Source organism: Chelonoidis abingdonii, chromosome 1 (genome assembly GCF_003597395.2).
Source record: "Chelonoidis abingdonii isolate Lonesome George chromosome 1, CheloAbing_2.0, whole genome shotgun sequence".
Taxonomy (NCBI): Eukaryota; Metazoa; Chordata; order Testudines; family Testudinidae; genus Chelonoidis; species Chelonoidis abingdonii.
In genome coordinates, this window is record NC_133769.1 from 9350149 (window position 1) to 9368690 (window position 18542).

Consider the following 18542-nt stretch of genomic DNA (forward strand, 5'->3'; position numbering starts at 1 on the left):
AAAACTGCTGGCAGCCAAGCAGAGTTGGACCTTGCAAAGGAAATTAAAACCAATAGTAAAAAATGCTTTGGCCATATGGGCCCACTGAAGAGATTAATGATAATCCAGGCATGGCCCAACACCTAAATGGATACTTTGCTTCAGTTTTTAATGAGGGTGATAGGAAACTTGGGGTCAGTGGCAGGTTGTCTAATTGGAACAAGGATATGCAAGTAAAAGTTACCACATCCTAAGTGGAAGCCACTCAGACACCCTAAAGGGACCAAACTGGGAGGGACAGTTCAGGGCCGGCTCCAGGCACCAGCGAAGGAAGCACGTGCCTGTGGCGGCACATGCTAAGGGGTGGCACAGTCCAAGTGGCGTTCTATTTTATTTTTTTTTATTTTTGCTTGGGGGTGCAAAAATGGTAGAGCCGGCCCTGGGACAGTTAATCTCTATGCAAGGATATTAAAGGAGTTGGCACATACAATTGCAGGCAGAGCCCTATGTGGGACTAGTATAGAGCCCTGCAGTGGGACTGGGATCCCCCGGCTCCCACAGGACCTACTGCCATAATAGCGGGAGCAGAATTAAAAATAGTCCCACACAGGGCTCTAATTGCAAGCCCAGCAATCAGGATTTCTAATGAATCTGTAAACTCTGGAGTTGTACCCTGTGACTTGAGAGTTGCATCTATGTTACCTGTATTTAAGAAAGGGGGAGTGGGGAAGGGATGCGGGAAGCTAAAGGCCCATTAGGTTGACCTCAGTTGTATGCCAGGTCTTACGACAAACTTTGAAAGAGAGGGATGGAGGTAAACGGTAACTGGTAGATTGTGCCAGCAGCCAGACCAAGCTGATCTGTCTTTGGGAAGAGAACTGGTTCTTTAGAAAGAGGAAATGTAGTAGGTGTAATCTGTCAGGATGTCAGTACAGCGTTGGATACAGTTCCACATGAGAAATTATCAGTTACGTTGGAGAATATGGGGGTTAATATGAGAATTGAGGGGTGGCGAAGGAACTGGTTAAAGGGGAGACTACAGTGGGTTACGCTGAAAGGTGAACTGTCAGGCTGGAAGATGGTTACTAGTGGAGTTCCTCAGGGATCGGTCTTGAGACCAATCTTCTTTACAGTTTTTACGTTGACCTTGGCACAAAACTTTGCAGATGCACAAAGTTGGGAGGTGTTGCCAATATGGAGAAGAACCAGAATATCTGACTGTGGCAGGGCGCTGCTGGGCAGCCTCCATCAGCTCCTGCCACCCCAGCCCCAGGCAGGGGGAATGGACTGGGGCTGGGTAGATAGCTTAGGTTTGCCTCATCGCTGACTGCACCTGCCAGCCTCAGTAGGCAGGAGCTATAAGGCTGGGAGGAAGGGAGTGAAAGAGGAGTTGGGGACAGAGAGCAGGAGGGAGGGAAGGCTCAGTGAGAGATAGGAGCCTGCTACTCTGTTGCTGACCAGGCCTGGGTCAGGCCAAGCCACTGTAAATATCCCCTGTATATAGTAGGAAACTGGTGGTGAAATGGACAAATAAAGAGCATGAGTGTTGCACCAGCGTGGAGTGTCCCTGAGTCAGTGAGGAGCGGGGCCAAGGGGCTGGGTATGCAGGGGCGTGCTGTACACCCCGTTACCCATACAAGAAGATTTGGACGACCCTGAAAATGGGAGAATAGAAGTGGGATGAAATTTAATGGTGCAAAGTGCAAGGTCATGCATAGAGGGACTGAACAAGAGTTTTTTCCTCCAAGATGGGGATTTACCAGTTAGAAGTAATGGTGGGAAAAGACCTGATGTATTGGTCGATCACAGGATGACAGAGCTGCCAATGTGGTGTGGCCATGAAAAAGGCGAATTCCTCACCTAGCACATCCCAGGATTACATTTTCAGCAGAGAGAGAGAGAAAGAGAGACGTTTCAGAGTAGCAGCCGTGTTAGTCTGTATCCACAAAAAGAACAAGAGCACTTGTGGCACCTTAGAGACTAACAAATCTATTTCAGCATGAGCTTTCGTGGGCTACAGCTCACTTTTTCGGATGCATAGAATGGAACACACAGACAGGAGATATTTATACATACAGAGAACATGAAAAGGTGGAAGTATGCATACCAACAGGAAGAGTCTAATCAATTGAGATGAGCTATCATCAGCAGGAGAAAAAAATTTGAAAAGTATTAATTAAGATTGAGATGCATATGAAGGTGGGTGAACGGAAACTTAACATAGGGAAATAGCATTCAATAGTGTAGGACCCAGCCGATTCCAGTCTCTGTTTAGGCCTGAGTCAATTGTGTCAATTTGCATATTAATTTAGTTCAGCAGTCTCTCTTTTGGAGTCTGTTTTGAAGTTTTTTTTTGCAAACTTGCCACCTTCAAGTCTGTCACTGATCTGGTTAGAGAGGCTGAAGTGTTCTCCCACTGTTTGTGAATGTTACGATTCCTGATGTCAGATTGTGTCCATTTATTCTTTTGCAAAGAGACTGTCCGGGTTGGCCAAGCATACATGGAGAGGGCATTGCTGGCACATGAAATGCAATATCACATTGCGTTAGATGTGCAGATGAACGAGGCCCCTGATGGCGTGGCTAGATTGATTCGGTCTGATGATCCTGGGGTGTCACTTGAGCGGAGGTTTACTTGTGAGGACAGGAGTGGCATCGGGGCTTTGTATTGTCACAAGGGAGGTAGATTCCTAGGTAGATTCCTGGGTTAGTGTTTATGTTGTATGGTGTGTGGCTGCTGCTGAGTATTTGTTTCAGGTTGGGAGGCTGTCTATAAGCGAGGCCTGGCCTGTCTCCCAGGATCTGTGAGAGTTTAACATCCCTGTGATGGGGAAAACACTACAGCAGCCCGCCATGGAAGCATTTCTTTTCAGAAAGGGGAACTACACCAAAATGAAGAAGTTAGTTAAACAGAAATTAAAATGTACAGTGCCAAAAATGAAATCCCTGCAAGCTGCGTGGAAACTTTTTAGGCACCATAATAGAGGCTCAGCTTAAATGTATACACCAAATTAAAAAACATAAGAACCAAAAAAGTGCCACAATCGAGATGCTAAAGGAGACTCAAGGGCTTTGTTTGCAGGGATGATCCCTCTCTTTCACAGACCTTGGGAGACAGGCCAGTCCTCGCTTACAGACACCCAACCTGAAGCAAATACTCACCAGCAACTACACACCACACAATAGAAACACTTACCCAGGAACCAATCCCTGAAACGAACCCCATTGCGAACTCTGTCAGCATATCTATTCAAGGGACACCATAATAGGACCTGACCGCATCAGCCACACCATTGGGCTCGTTCACCTGCACATCTACCAACACGATATATGCCATCATGTGCCAGCAATGCCCCTCTGCCATGTACATTGGCCAAACCGGACAGTCTTTATGCAAAAGAATAAATGAATACAAATTAGATATCAACCTATACACTTTTACTGATTTTGGCCTTTGTTGCTGCAGTAAATGTATGGGAATCAGTGAGGTGTCAGCTGACCAATGCCCTGACTTAATCAGGAAAGGGTTGCTGGCAAGATGCCAGCGAGGGATCCTTGGCTCTGGAATTCACTTCTGCCCTTGGCCTACTCTTCCTGAGCTATTTCAAGGCTTCTCTGTTTTTCTGGGCTATTGGGAGCGGGTGACTTGGGAAGGGAAGGTTATTAGTTAGTCCTGACGGGTTGAGAGGATTTTGCCACTGATGCTGAAGTGCTCTGATAGTAGGTAAGACATCTAGGCTGTACCTTAACTCAGGTTAAAAGTGCAGCGAGGACAAGGCCACTCAGGTCTTAACTCAGGTTAGCAGCTTGAGTTCAGCCCCAGGCTCCTGTATTGGCTGTAACCTGAGTTAAAACCTGAGTGGCCTTGGCCTCACTGCTATTTAACCTGCGTTAGCTAGTTCAAGTTAAAAACACAGCATGGCCTTTCTTTGCAGGGAAGATGCACTCTTAGAGGTGCATTTTCTAGTTCAGGGAGCACGAGACTGGGTGCCAGACTCCTGGGATCTAATTCCAGCTCTGATACTGACTTGCTGTTCGGCTTTGGGAAAATCAGTTTCCTCTCGGTGCCTCCTTTTCCCTGTTCGTAAAATATTGGCAGTGCTTCCCTGCCTCGCAGGAGACATCTGAATGCATTCATTATGTTGAGATCTTGTTTCCAAAACCCTCCTGACGTCCCTGGAACACCCTGGCTTCCCTTCCACTGCTTCCTGTAAACAGGGTGGATGCTCCTGGCGCCCTCTCCAAACGTATCACTGCACGCACCTCAGGTCTCTCGCTTTCTAACTGAGGAGGCTGCAAGGACAAAAGACAACCCTTTCCAAGGGCTCTTAGGTGGCTCCTTCCCCCGTGTCCAGGCTCGGACTCTGGACTTGTTTCCTAGGTTGTGCACATCCACAGACCATGTACTTGGACATGGTAATTCTGTACTCTGCACTGCCCCCTTCCCTGTTCTGAGCTGTATGTCTGTTTCTCTTTCCGTAGTGCTCAGCATTGGTGAGGGTGGCTTCTGGGAAGGAACCGTGAAAGGACGGACCGGTTGGTTCCCGGCAGAATGCGTTGAGGAAGTGCAGATGCGACAGTATGATTCACGGCAAGGTAAGCTTTCCTGCTCGGGTAGGGTGACTGTCTCCGATGCTGGGCTGAGTGCCTCCTCTGCAAGGCAACTGTGTCCAGCCCCCAGCAATTCAGACTTGTTGACTTCCACTGACACAGAACTCCCAGGCTGCCTATCTTCTGCCCTTGGTGCCCAGCCCATAAACTGAAACCCACAAAATAACAGACGTTACAGTCTAGTCGATTTGTCAGTGATTCTCTTGCTGCTCCCGGTCCAGAGTTCCTACCTTCAGCACGTTCAGTGTCATGACCTACGCGCTTGCCGCCCTCTGGAAACATTTAGTCATACAGGGCAATGGCTTCAAATCCTACCATTGGCTCTTTGGGTGCCAAATTGGAGATAATTCAGATGTCCCCAGATGAGTGGCTGTAGCTCTTTCAGCAGTGGCTGTCAGTATGATACAACCTGTGATTCACAGGGGATCCTGTCCCCTTAATCAGGGCTCACCTTATGCTTGCGTAAGAAGCTGACTCCCATGTGCATCTCATGCTTTCCTCAGGCCATTCAAACACAGGATGCACTGAAAGCAAAGTGGCTGCGTGACATGGAGCCGGTTTGCTTCCCCTGCCAAGTGCCTTCTTCAGTGCCATGTGCAGACCTTGGCTTAGTGAGCAATTGCTCACCTCAGGAAGCTCTGGCCTCCTGGAACAGCGTCTAGCATGGCACAAGTGACTAGCAAGGGGCCAGTCCATTTGGTGCTTTCCATACATCTGAAAAAAGACACAAGTTACATCTGATCCTCCAGAGAGGCTCCACGTGTGGGCAGGGCCTTCTGGGAAGGAGGTGTGGTCATGGCAGAAGCCTTCCAACAGCTGTGTAAAACGGGCAGTGCACAGGGCTGTGGCAGGTGCTGGCGAGGAGCCCTGGAGTGCCGTGGACTTCACTGTTTGAGGAACATCCTGCAAGGCTCATATGTTGCACCAGCTCTGCTAGAATTCAGACTGAGAAGCCCTTTCTGTTCAAAGGGTCACTCTTCTAATTGTGCTAAGATGCACATGCTTACTCAGATTGCCTTGGCGTGTGGTATGCCTCATGGGGGTGTGGGGTAGGGGGAGTGATCCAAACTTGGCATCACTTGAGCGAGGGGCTCCCCCCACCAGTTCTGGAGGTTGACAGATTCTACCAATGTTTTTTGGGCACACCAGAGGCTCATACTGTGGCTCTGATTGTCCCTCGTTTGATCTCAATTGCCTAACATTGGTCCAAGCTAGTGCATGGTTCCCACTGCCTCTTGGGGGAAACAAAATAGAAACTTTATTAAAGGAAGAGTTTAGCTCTCTATGTTAGCACATGCTAAACACTCTCACACCAGTCTGCAGTGCATGCATGCAGAAAGACTAGCCAAGAGTTTCAGGCCAGCCAGCTTTCACAGGACCTGTGCGGCTTAGGTGCATGCTGTGGCTAGACTTAAGCTGCTGTCAGGCACTGCAAGTTCAAACCCTACCTGTGGCAGGAATCTGAAAATGAAACGTCGACCTGTTGGTACAAGCTGCCTCTAGCAAATGGTGGGGGGTGGAGTCTGAGCAGAAATTCAGGAGCTGCTGAAACTATTCTAATTACATGTGAATTTTTGCAGGGAGGGGGATAAATGGGGTTGGGTTGGGTGGGGGAAGGGACACTGGAGGAGTGATACGGGGCTGGGTTGCAGGGTGCATGGGGGGAGCTATGTCAGCCCCACATTCTCCCCTAATGTGAGTGTGTGCTGAGGCCTGAGAGGCCTGCCCCATGGGACCTCTGTTCTTGTTGCCATGTATTACTGGGATCTGTGTCCCTTTCCCTGCCCTCTCTTGTGAGCTGGCCTCGGGGGATTCCTGCCCATCGAGGGTGTCTAAGCCCCTCTCCCTGCCCCATGAGGGTGAAGGCTGTCACTCCGAGGGGTTGGAGCCCCTCTCCACATGAGCCCTGCTTCTTTGTGTGGGAGGTTCACCGAGTTGAGAATGGACATGCTTGGGGCATGGCACCAGCTACAAGCGCCCTCACTGGGGCAGGGGTGTGAGAACGCCCACAGAGGTGAATGGAGCAGTTTGTGTGCCTCATGGCCATGGTTCCAGGCTGGATTCATCTCCAAGGGGGTCCTTGCTCAGCCACTTCGCTCTCAGAGTCTCGTGTTCTGCAGCTGTATGTGTGCGGCTCATTCCCGCCATCTTTCCCCTGTTCTTTCTCAAATGTCTCATCTTAGGACTGGCCAGTGCCGCACGCCTGAGCACAGCAAAGCAGGTGCTGATTCATTTCGTGCAGTAGCTTACTGGAGTGCCAGCTCCACTTGAGTTCAGGTTGAAAAACTCTGACTGTTTAAAGGTCGACTTTTCTAAGTGCGGTGAAATCCATATGCCTTGGAGTTTGCTGTGCCTCATGGCAGTGCAGGGTAGGGTTAATGAGCCAAATCTGGGTTCGTTCCTGACACATATGCTTCCAAAAACACCATTTCACAAAATCCACAGATTCCGCCTGCCTGGGTGTGTGTTTGCTTTTTGCACATGTGGGGCTCAAACTAAGGCTCTGAGCATCCCCAGTTGATCCCAGTTGCTTGATATTCATCCCAGTTAGTGCCTGGCAGCAGAAGGATGACACTGCCTCTTTCAGAGGGAAGAGGCCAGTGCACCGGTGGTCAACTGACCCCATTTTGCCTTAAAAGAGGGTCAGGAGGTGGTAGGTGAGAGCTGCCTGGGAGTAAGAGATTAATAGATGAGAGCTGCTGGAGATCAGAAGAGGTCCCTGAAGGAAGCTGTAGCTGAAGGCCGGGCAACGGTGGAGAGACTTAGCCACTGATGTCTCCATGCTGGAGAGCTAGAGCCAGAGGGTTGGAAAGGGGAGGGAGCTGGGGAAGGGGGGGTCCTGGTGCAGATGATCTCCCAGCAGAGATGCTCCTCTTGCTGGGAGTAGCAGGGTTGCACTCCAGCTGGTGGTGTGGAGAAGGCCAAAGAGGAGCCTTTGAAATGTGAAGTATTGGATAAGACTTTCCTTGGAACAGCCTCCCTTGTTCCCTCCCCCTGTAGCTGGAGAGAGTCTTAGAAGGAAAAGCCCCTGGTTTGACAGTCTCGCCGATGGTGCTAACTGACCTTGTGGGGAACAGAGACGCCAGCTGAGATGGGTGGAGCTGCTCTTTCTGCTGCTGCTACTGTTAAATCCAAACCCATTTTATCTACGGTAGGAGTTGGGATTCAGCTAGGGTGGTGATGTCATGTGGGTCCCTTTCAGTGGGACAGGAAACTGGTCAGGATGTCCCTCAGAAACGGTCCAGGGGCCCATGAGGTGGGGTGGGGGCATCCATGATGGGGGAACTCGCTTCAATAGTCCACCTCTGTTCTTCCCCGTTCTTCTTGCTGTTCTTTTTCCCACAATCCTCTTTGTTCTTTTAAGACCCCAAAAGGGAGTGATGGGTAGAATAGCCTCTCTCCTCATTAATTTGTCTTCCAGCTAGGCCCAGTATCCAGCCCACCAATATTGGGTTAATTAATTTCTGATCCTGTCTCGTCTTCTGTGTTTACCAAGCATAAGTTTAATATAATCCTTGAATTCTGTCAACATGAACTAATTCAGTCTGTCTGCTTGTCTTCCACCTGTTTATAACACTTTTCATTGAAAATAACTTGACCTGCTTTCCATGGTAAATCCTGAATCAGGCCAAAGTTAGAGACTAATTGTCACAATAGCCCAGCAGGGGGAATCTGGTCTGAATACCTTGGACTGGGTGAAGTTTTTAAGGAGCCTTGAGAAGGGGCGACTGAGGCGGGGCTGCTGTAGCACCACCACAGGCCACAAGGGGGCACTCTGGAGGCAGCATACCAAATTACGATTATAGGGTAGTGCTGGTTCCGCTGTGTGGTTGAGCACCACTTTCTGTTTAAAGGATGCCTCTCTTAATTTCTCTAAACTCAGCATGCTTACTCAGAGTGGCTTGAAATGTATCCGACGAAGTGGATATTCACCCACGAAAGCTCATGCTCCAATACGTCTGTTTGTCTATAAGGTACCACAGGACTCTTTGCTGCTTTTTATAGATCCAGACTAACACTGCTACCCCTCTGATACTTGAAATGTTCTGTGACTCATGGGAGGATAAATGGTCCAAATTTGGGTTCATTTGACCAAAAAGTTCCTGAGATATAGCTCCCTGGGGGGTGAAAAACAGTATTTTACAAAATCAGCAGGTTCTGACAACTTTGCATAGATCTGGCCCTGATTTGTCCATCACATAGCCCTTGCCTCAGCTAGTGCGTGACACCCACTGCCCCTTTGGGGAAGCAACACTAAAAGTTATTAAAGGAAGAGTTCAGCTCTCCAGAATGGGGTTTGCAATCAGCTGTGTGCTGAGACTGAAAGGTGCATGCGCAGCCAGACGAGGAAGGGGATTGGCAGACAGCCTGTGGTCATGGGACCTGCACTGTACCCATGCAATGAATGTAAATTCAAGCCTTACCCGTGGCAGAAACTGTGAAAACGACCTGTAGGCAAGTTGCTCCTGTCCACCGCTTTCCAGGGTTCTGTACTTCGAGGAATGTACCCTGCTGACTTGCATGGCTGACGTACGAGGGGCTCTTTTCTGGAAGATGATAAATCACACGTGCTGCACAGAAACATGAGAACAATTTGTGATCATGCTGCTATTTCCCACCTGCTGATTGATTATAGCACAGCTCCGTACTGAGTCACAGCATCGTATAGTCTCAGGCCAGTGAGGATTCGTGTGATTAATCTGGTCTGACTCCTGTATAATACAGGCTGTAGGATTTCCCTGCATTAACTCCTGTTTGAGCTGGAGCCTGTCCCTTAGAAAATGATCCAGGTGCCTTGGACTGCGAGTCACTGTATTATCCCCTGCCTGCCGTGCACGGTAACCTTGCCTGTGTCTGGCCGGGTGCCAGCTCCCTACCGCCACAGAGTCTCAGGCCCTCTTCTCTGGGCTAGGCCAGCCCTGTCCTTGCCTTACAGGTTACCAAAAGGGGCACCTGAGTTCCTTTGAATTGTTCCCTGTGAGATCCAGCTCCCGAGACTGGTTCCTCACAATAATCCCCATCCTCTGCCCCCAAAGGAGGGGTTGGTCCTGCTTTGAGCAGGGGGCTGGACTAGATACCTCCTGAGGTCCTTCCAACTCTGAGATTCTGTGATTCCAAAGGAGCAGCATAGCCCGGTTTTACCTGAAATCATTGCTGTTGTATTACACTCAGCATGTGTGAGCACTTACAATAAAACAAAAGTCCATTTCATTAGGGTTAAGTAGAGGTGTGAAGAGGTGGAAACATGGTTACACTACAAAACAGACTCATAACTCAAACCTGCATCTACACTGAGTTGTCACCTTTCCTATCTAACTAAGCACATCTCTCTTCCCCCACCCGCTTCCCAAACAGGTTCAGTCTGTGGCAGAGGTGGGTGGTTTCCTAGGAAGCAGGATCCATTTTTTCAAGAGAACATCCATGCTCCCCAAGATGTCTTCTCCAGGAAAGGCTAGAGTGCTTTTCCCCTCCCTGTTCACGGGAATGGTCTTGTGGCTTCCATCAGAGACAGGGGGGCTCTCTGTCTGTTGTGCGGTTCCTCTCGTCTCTCCCTGTGGTTGTGATAGTTTGTGGTTGTCCCTGCAGATTTATCATTGAAAGTCTTGGGATGGATCAAGGCTTGACAGCTGAGCCTTGGGTTCTATCACCAGCAAACGAGGACTGGGTGGCAGCTCCCCACTGCCTGAATGGGCCATCACCAAGATAGCCCTTGGTGGCTGACTTTGAGTCCATAGAGCGCACTTCCACTCGAAATACATTATTCCTTAAATATTACCTCTACGTAGGTCTTGCTTGTTGTAGGTACCTTGCATGCCCCTCTTCGTGGAGAAATGCTCTGCAAGACGGGTTCGTTGGAGTGAGATTGTCAGGTCTGGGGTACGAGCTGTTTGTCAAGGGGGTTTAAAAATGGTCAGTGATGGAAAATCTCCCACAGCCCTGGGTCAGTTGTTCCACTGGCTCATTGCCCTCACGATTCTAAACTAATTAATAAAAACGTGCGTTCTTTCTAGTCTGAATTTGTCTCAGTTCAACTTTCAGCCATTTGTTCTTATTCTCTTGCCTGATTAATCAAAAGTCCTTCTGTTACCAGATTTCTGTTCCTCATGGAGGCACTTACAGACTGTAAGGAAGTCACCACTTAACCTTCTCTTTTATAAGCTTAATCTCTTGAGCTCCTTGAGACCCATCCTATGGCCTATTTTCCAATCCTTTGATCATTCTTGTGATGTTTTTATGAACCTCTCACATTTTTCAACACCCTTCTTTGAAGGGTGGGCACAGAACTGGCACAGTATTGCAGTAGTGATTGCATCCATGCCAAATACGGGGCGATAGATCCTTTTTACCCCTAGTCAATAGTCCCTGTGTAGACAGCCAAGGATCACATTAGTGTGTGTGGCCATAGCATTGTATTGGGCCCTTATGTTTAGCTGGTTATCTACTATGACTTCCAAGTCGCCTTCAGAGCCGCTGCTCCCCAGGATAGAATTCCCCGTCCTCCATGGAGGGCCTTACAATCAGCTATACTGAAAAGCGCATTGTTTGCTTGTTTCCAGCTCACTAAGCGCTCCAGATCACTCTGTGTTAGTGACCTGGCCTAGTATGTGCCCTTGTCACAGCCTCCCCACTGTCCTACCTGCCTGGGGTCCCGCCACGTTTACTAAGGGCATGGAGTGGCAGGGAGGAGGGTCTAGCTGCTCTGTCTGCACATGCAGATAATTCGCAATGGCTATTGCTAGGTTCAGCGCAGGGTGACGGCTGTGCTGGCAGTCTGTGAGGAACTCTGCAGGATTGACAACAGACACAGTTTGTGGCAGAGTAGTGTAGGGACAACTGCACAGACCCAGGAACTGGCCCCACAGTTGTAGAAATGACCCTTTCCCTGCCCCAGACATGAGCTGCTGGGTGAAGCCTCAGGCTGTGAAGTGGCACATTCTGTGGGTAGCAGTAAGCTGAGAGTGGGTATGTAGCCACCAGAGCTCTGAACACCAGCTTCGGGTGACATACAACCGTCAGTGTTTCTGACTCTCCTAGTTATCCTCAAAGCAGTGATCCCCAAACTGTGGGGTGGGGGTGCAGAGGAATGTATGCGGGGCACGTGGCGGGGCCCAGGCCAGTCCCCATGGGGGACAGAGGGCGAGTGTCATGCTTCCAGCCCCGTTCCCTCCCTAAACCAGCTCCACCCCCAGCCCCAGTTCCGCCTCAGGTTGCCAGTTTTGATTGATGTATTCCTGGAGGTTTCATCACCTGACATAATCTTTAATTAAATATTAATTCCTGGGGACTCCAGGACAATCCTGGAGGGTTGGCCACCCTAGTTCTGCCTGTAGCCTCACTCCTCCCCCACTCCGTTCAGCCTTCAGTCCTGCTCTGCCTCCAGGCCCAGGCCAGCCCCCATGGGGGATGGGGAGAGAGCACCCCAGTTCCAGCCCCACTGCACCCCAGTCCCATTCCACCCCAACTCCACTTCCGTCCCAGCTCCGCCTCTATGCCCATCTCCTCCTGCAGCCCTGCCTTCAGTCCAGCTCTGCTGCTGAGGCTGTGCTGTAATGTGGCAGGGAGTGGATAGATTCAGTTAATGGCATGGGGGGGGGTCAACAAGAAGAGTTTGCACACCACTGCCTCGGAGGGATCTGGATACCATCTGTGATGCCCAATGGGAAAGTCTCCATGGCACAGAGTCCTGGCATAACGTGGTGTTGCTGCTGCCCATATCTCAGAGTTTTCTACTGCTGCCCAACACTGTAGAACTGAAGTGCCTCCCACATAAAAACTACAGCAATTGCAAAGTCCATAGAGGCCCTTCTGGGGCCTCTCACGCTCCTCTCTTTTCAGGATAAAGACTGATTGGGGTAGGACTTGTCAATTTATTTTATTAAAAAAACTCTATGTACTTTGGGGTGGAGAGCTTTAGGCTGACTTGGAGGGGGGGTTGGTTGGTTTGGGATTTGAGGCGTAGAATTGAGGGCACTAATGTTATGATTGTCATTGCCATGATGTAAAAGCCTTTTTGAAGAAGATATTGCAGCTTTTCCTAAAGAGAGTCAGATTCTGGGGTCCCTTTATTTCTGGATCTGTACCAGCTTTCACATGCTTTGTCCTACACTTTGTGTCTGTGTTTTCCCAGAGCAGCGCAGCCATCATGGTGGCTCATAGATTGAAATTTAGGGTGGCCATTCATAGAATGGAAGCTGATCTTTCATATGGCTGGGGCTCGTTCCATTACTTATCTTGAAAATTAGAACCAATACATTAAATTCACATTTGAACTGACCAGGAGCTAGTGGATGAACTTGAGCACAGGCTGCATATGCTCATGGTGGCCTAGATCATGGAGGAGGCAGGCAGGCACATTCTGTACCATCTGGAGCCTTTGCATAATCTTCACATTCAGCTTCAGATGCACAATAAGTGGCACTGATCCAGGTAAGAAATGCATGTTTTACCATGGCCTGCTCCTTGTTTGAGAGGAGGGGACGAAGTTTCCTAGCAAGGTGAAACTTTCACCCAGGTGTTGAATGAAGGTGGTTTTTAGGTTCAGATGCTACCTGGTTTCCCAGCTTAGTGAAGAGTCAAACAGGACCCCAACTCTTCACACTATTTTGATAAGTGGAGTCTGTGCAACTTCAATGGACGGTGAGGACAGTGTTCCAGCTAGTTCTTTGAAGTACTTTTTCCTTCCCAGCCAGCATCACTTCAGTTTTACCTGCATTCAGCTTGAGCCAGCTGCTTTCTCTCCAAGAGCTGATTTCTTGTAGAATTTGGACATGTTGGTAATGGCCACATTGCATCGGTGAAGAAGGAGAGGTAGGGTTGAGTGTCTTGGGTATACTGTTGACAGCTCGCTGTTGGCAGCTCATTGTCACCCAGGTCTCATGTCGATACTGGAGAGAAGTAGACAGTATGGACCCCTCTGCAAGCAAGGGAGTGCTTGCCCATCACTCTTCTGAGCTCTTCTGGAGAGGAAGACTAGAGCCGCTGCAGTGCTGGGCCATTCATTCTGGCTGTGTCTTGTCGGTGGGTTAGCAGTAACTTGCAATCTCCTGGGTCAGAGGCTGCAGAGAGGCCCAGTTGTCTGTGCGTGGAGCACTTGCCTGTCCATGGCCCATTTGAGGAGTAGCATTTAGTGCTGCTAGAGCCATCTCTGTGCTGTGCCCTGGTCTGAAGCCTGATTGGGAGGCATCCAGGATGGTGGCTGATGTCACTTATTGCTGGAGCTTGGTGGTTATGACTTTCTCAGTTATTTTGCTCAGGAATGGAAGGTTAGCGACAGATGGCCATTTCAGAGAGCTTAATGATCGAGCAAGGCTTCATGAAGAGAGGGTGAACTATTGTGCATTTGTGGGTGTTTTATAGAAGCATTGCTCTGAAGAAGGCATTGACTGTTTTCATTAATAATGGGTGTAGTTCTTCTTTACCATCTTCCACCAGCCTGGAAGGGCATAGATCTTTTTCACTGGTGGTGGCACCAATATTTTTCAGAGTTTCTTGAGTTTTGGCATGTGTAATGGGGCCACAGATGGGGTAGTGGGGTAGATAATTTGAGCTGTTGAGGGGTGGAACTTTGTTTCCTATTTTCATATGTATTCGGTTGTTCTGATCAACAAAGTATACTGACAGCTCCTCACAGCAGGAGATGAGATGCCGGGGTCTGGTGTCTGGGCTATGAAGTGGGTTGATTAGCTGGCTTAATATGCAAAATAACTCTACTGACCTTGATTCTGTGTCGCTGATTGTGGAGGAGGAAGAGACTTGTTTTGCCTCCTTTACTGCAGTGGTGAAATCCTGTCAGAGTTGTTTGTGCGGCATTTAGAATAGTTGCTGTGCTACTAGCGTTTTAAGTTCCCTGTGCATGGCATCTGCCATGGTTCATCTATGAACCGTGGTGATCTTCTCAGTCGTTGGGGTGAGGGAGAGCTGGCAGCCTGGGGCCAAGGCATCTGTGGCAGTGGCCATCTGGTGACGTGTTGTGGTACTAACTCATCTGTGCCTTGGGCTGCTTCTTGTAGGGCAAGTTGGAAACCTAGCGGTTCAGGAATCTTGGGAGGCACCAACTTTGGCTGTTCGCTGCCCTGGAGGGGAGGAGGGAAGTCTCTGAGCTCTGCATGGATATTGGAGCTGTCACCAACAGGAGAGGGGTATGTTGGTGACATCTCCAATATCTAGTCCTAAGCCAAAGATAGGATCCAACGTCTGTCTGGCTGCACGTGTAGTTCCAGAGACTGCCTGTGAGAATGCCATACTTCCTGTGCTCAATGAGGTCGGTTACTATTGCATCTTTTGCATTGTCTATATGGAGACTGAAGTCACCAATGCCATGAATTCTGGGGGACTCCAGTACTGTGCTGGGCAGAAGCTCTGGGAGACCCTCCAGAAAATAGACCAGGTTTCTGTCTGGAGGTCTGTACGCCATTAGGAGCTGTAGGTCCCTCTTTGTCCTTTGCTTCACAGAACACAGAGATGTACTTAAATGTGTTTGTTGCTGGGGTGGATCATCTTCTGCATCTGAGTTTGGAGAGAAACAGGATTGCTTCTCTGTCTCTTCTTTTTTCATGGTGCATTCTGGGGTCTCTCTTGGCCTGAGACATAGAGAGTATCCTCTGGGAGGCTTGCTGTGTTGGGTAGGAATGGAGGTGGCATTGAACCATGTCTGTGATGCAAGTAAGCACAAGACATCATCCAAAATGGGATAATGCATGCTCCAGTGAGGAGCTGGTGTGGCCAGTAGCCCAGCTGATAAGACCCTTTAGGAAGCCCTCTAGGCACACAGAGGCAGTGCAATTGCTGGTCTCAGCAGTGTCCCTGCTGGTCATATGACAGGACTGGTGGAAAGGCGGCCACTTGCAGTGATGGCCCTGACTGACCAGAGAGGAGATGGCCGCCCTGTTTCTAGCCCATCCCTCAGCTCATCACACTGGAGCTGGATGGCTTCAGGGAAGAGCCTACGACCTGGGCATTTCTGAAGTCAGTGAAGCCCTCTGCAGGCGTCTACAATACGGGCATTAGAGCAGCACAACGGTTCTGCCACTACAGCTCCGTAGTGCAGGCACTTCCTACAACAGTGGAAGGGTTTTTTGTTGCTGTAGGAAATCCAGCTCCCCGAGTGGCAGTACCTAGGTCTGCAAAAGCATTCTACCATCAGTCCAGCCGTCAGGACACCAGGTGTTACGTTGGGCTAGCTTTGAAAGTCTCCTGGACTCAGCTTCCATCCTTCCCACGATAGCACTTCATGGCTGTTTTATGCCAGCTTAATCCAGTAAGAGTTTTGGCCTTAGTGGCTATTTTCTGTGAACGTTCTGCTTTTAGAGGCATTGAGGATCTGTCCTTTTCCAAGCACTCCCAGAGATTCAGCACAGTGTGGTTCTGTAAACTGGGTTTGAAGCACCCAAGCCCAGCTCTCAGCTTCCATGTCCCTTTCCCTGTCTGACCTCATGTACATCCTTATTTCCACACTCCATTAGCCTAATGTGGAATTATGTGTTGCTGTCACCTAAAATAGGCTCCCAAAAGCCTGTCTGATTCACATCTGACTTATTACTAATGAGGAAAAAAAAATCTCTTTTTCTGTTCAAGAGCTGAGCGACTGCACTTAGGAGTGGGGGTAGGGGCAGTATGATTGGAAATGAAAGATTCCCTATCTTGGCTATTTGAAATTTCCAATTCCAAGCCTGAAAATGGAAAGCTCTGTTTGAATATTGATAAGTGCAGAATCTGTAGTTTGTCTTTTCTGTGAATATGTGTAGGAGACAGTCTCTGAGAATTCTTATGGAAAGGACTCCTGGAATGGGCATCTGTTCCTAGATAAAAACAACGAGGAGTCATTGTGGCACCTTAGAGACTAACAGATTTATTTGGGTATAAGCTTTCGTGGGCTAAAACCCACTCCATTGGATGCATGCAGTGGAAAATACAGTAAGCAGTGTATATATGCAGTATATATATACAGCACATGAAAAGATGGGAGTTGCTTTACCAAGTGGGGGGTCAGTACTGATGAGGCCAATTCAATTAAGGTGGAGGTGGAAGGATTCGGGGAATGGAACAGCTTTCACATGAGGAGAAATTAAAAAGACTGGGGATATGTCTTCACTTCTGGCAAAATCGGTGGGCAGCCATCGATCCAGCGGGGATCGATTCAGACGCAATAAATCGATCCCCAAGCATTCTCCCATCAATTCCTGTGCTCCAACTCGGCGAGAGGCTCAGGCAGAGTCGACGGGGGAGTGGCAGCCGTTGACTCACCGTAGTGAAGACACTGCGGTAAGTAGACCTAAATACGTGGACTTCAGCTACGTTATTCATGTAGCTGAAGTTGCCTAACTTAGATTGATCCCCCTCCCCTAGTGTAGAGCAGGCCTGGTACTAGTCAGCTTGGAAAAGATGGTTAAGAGTGAATGTGGTAAAGGAGTATGAATTCAACAATGATGTGGAGAAAGTGAACAGAGAAGTGTTATTTATCCCTTCACGTAACATGAGAACCAGGGGTCACCCAATGAAATTAATAGGCAGCAGGTTTAAAACAAACAAAAGGAGTATTTCTTCACACAATGCACAGTCAACCCGAGGAACTCGTTGCCAAAGGATGTTGTGAAGGCCAAAAGTATAACTGGCTTAAAAAAAAGAATTAGATAAATTTGTGGTGAACAGGTCCATCAATGGCTGTTAGCCAAGGTGGACAGAGATGTAACCCTGTGCTCTTGTTGTCCTTAAACCTCTGACTGCCAGAAGCTGGATCTGGATGACAGGGGATGGATCGCTCTGTAATTGCACTGTTCTATTCATTGCCTCTGAAGCACCTGGCACTGGCCATTGTCACATTGGATACTGGGCTAGATGGACCATTGATCTGACCCAATGTGGTCGTGCTTGTGGTCCACAGGTCTGCATCTCTCTCATTCAGATGCCTCCTCAAGACCCACTTCTTCAACATCTATCAAAACTATGCTCTGGATTCTACCTACAGTACATTAGCAATTCAGAGAGGGCTTAAAGCTGCTGCAAAGGAGCAGTGGAGGGCCTCTCTTGCTTAGGGCAATCCCTGTGTGGTGTGTCAGTCTCCTGGGCCTCTCCGTCATGGGAGATGTGCTGGGAGTAGGATGGAGCACAGCTGAAGCTGTTTTAACTTGCATCAAGGGGAGATCAGGCTGCAGAGGGGGAACAATGGCTCAGTTCCACTAATGAGCCCCTATCTCTGCAACTCACTTGATAGAGCACTGGGGACTGAGTCTTCTACTTAATTGTCTCATGTATTTTTCCTCTAGGTGAACTGCTAATTTATGGGGAAGGAACTGATTAGCCATGGTCTAGCCCCACCACCCTGATCCATTTGCAAGTGCTGTATGCTTTGTAACTTCCTCCACACCTCGCCCCCCGGCCTGCGAGGTCTGCGGGACAGGGAGGGCTGCTTCCTCCATTTGGAAAGTGCTTAGTGCCTGACTAATACTAGGATGTCAGTTTGTAGTGGGAGTGGCTATTGCACCTACAGTTCCTGAAGTCAGAATTCAAGCTTAAGGTCACAATTCAAATGAGTTTAATAGTCCCATTTTAATAGCCTGAGTGTGACCTTGTCTAAATCAGTCTCTGTGCAGGAGAAGCCCATGGTGGACATAGCCGGTGTAGCTGCAGGTCAGGACTGAGATCTGTCAGCCAAGTGGCATAGTTCTCGGGGGTTCTGCATGTCAGGAGTGAGGTGCACTGAAATCAGAAGGGGAATTGCAGGAATCCAGAACTGAGTTGGTCCAGCAGAGGTCTGTGGAACTCAGCATGGGAGTAACTGGGGTGTTACAAGCCAGGATTTTGGAATTGCTTCCCCCTGAATCGTTGCCTGGAGTACTGGCAGACTTCACTGTGTTACAAGCTTGGGCCGTGGGGATAACTGTAGCTATGTGCTCTGAGATTACTGGGATACAGCTGCTGAGGTAGCAGTCCCTTGGGGCTCCTTCAGAAGGATG

General features: G+C 49.1%; 1 protein-coding gene across 2 annotated transcripts in view; it reads left to right on the plus strand.

The window, feature by feature from the left end:
- The first annotated feature begins 4471 nt into the window (after positions 1 to 4471).
- SHANK3 (SH3 and multiple ankyrin repeat domains 3) overlaps positions 4472 to 18542 on the plus strand; it is a 229464-nt gene continuing 215393 nt past the window's right edge. For both annotated transcript variants that reach the window (XM_032795035.2, XM_032795036.2), the window contains exon 1: positions 4472 to 4575. In XM_032795035.2, coding sequence (XP_032650926.1) covers positions 4551 to 4575 — 25 coding nt within the window. In that variant the 5' untranslated portion in view covers positions 4472 to 4550. The remainder of the gene's footprint in view (positions 4576 to 18542) is intronic.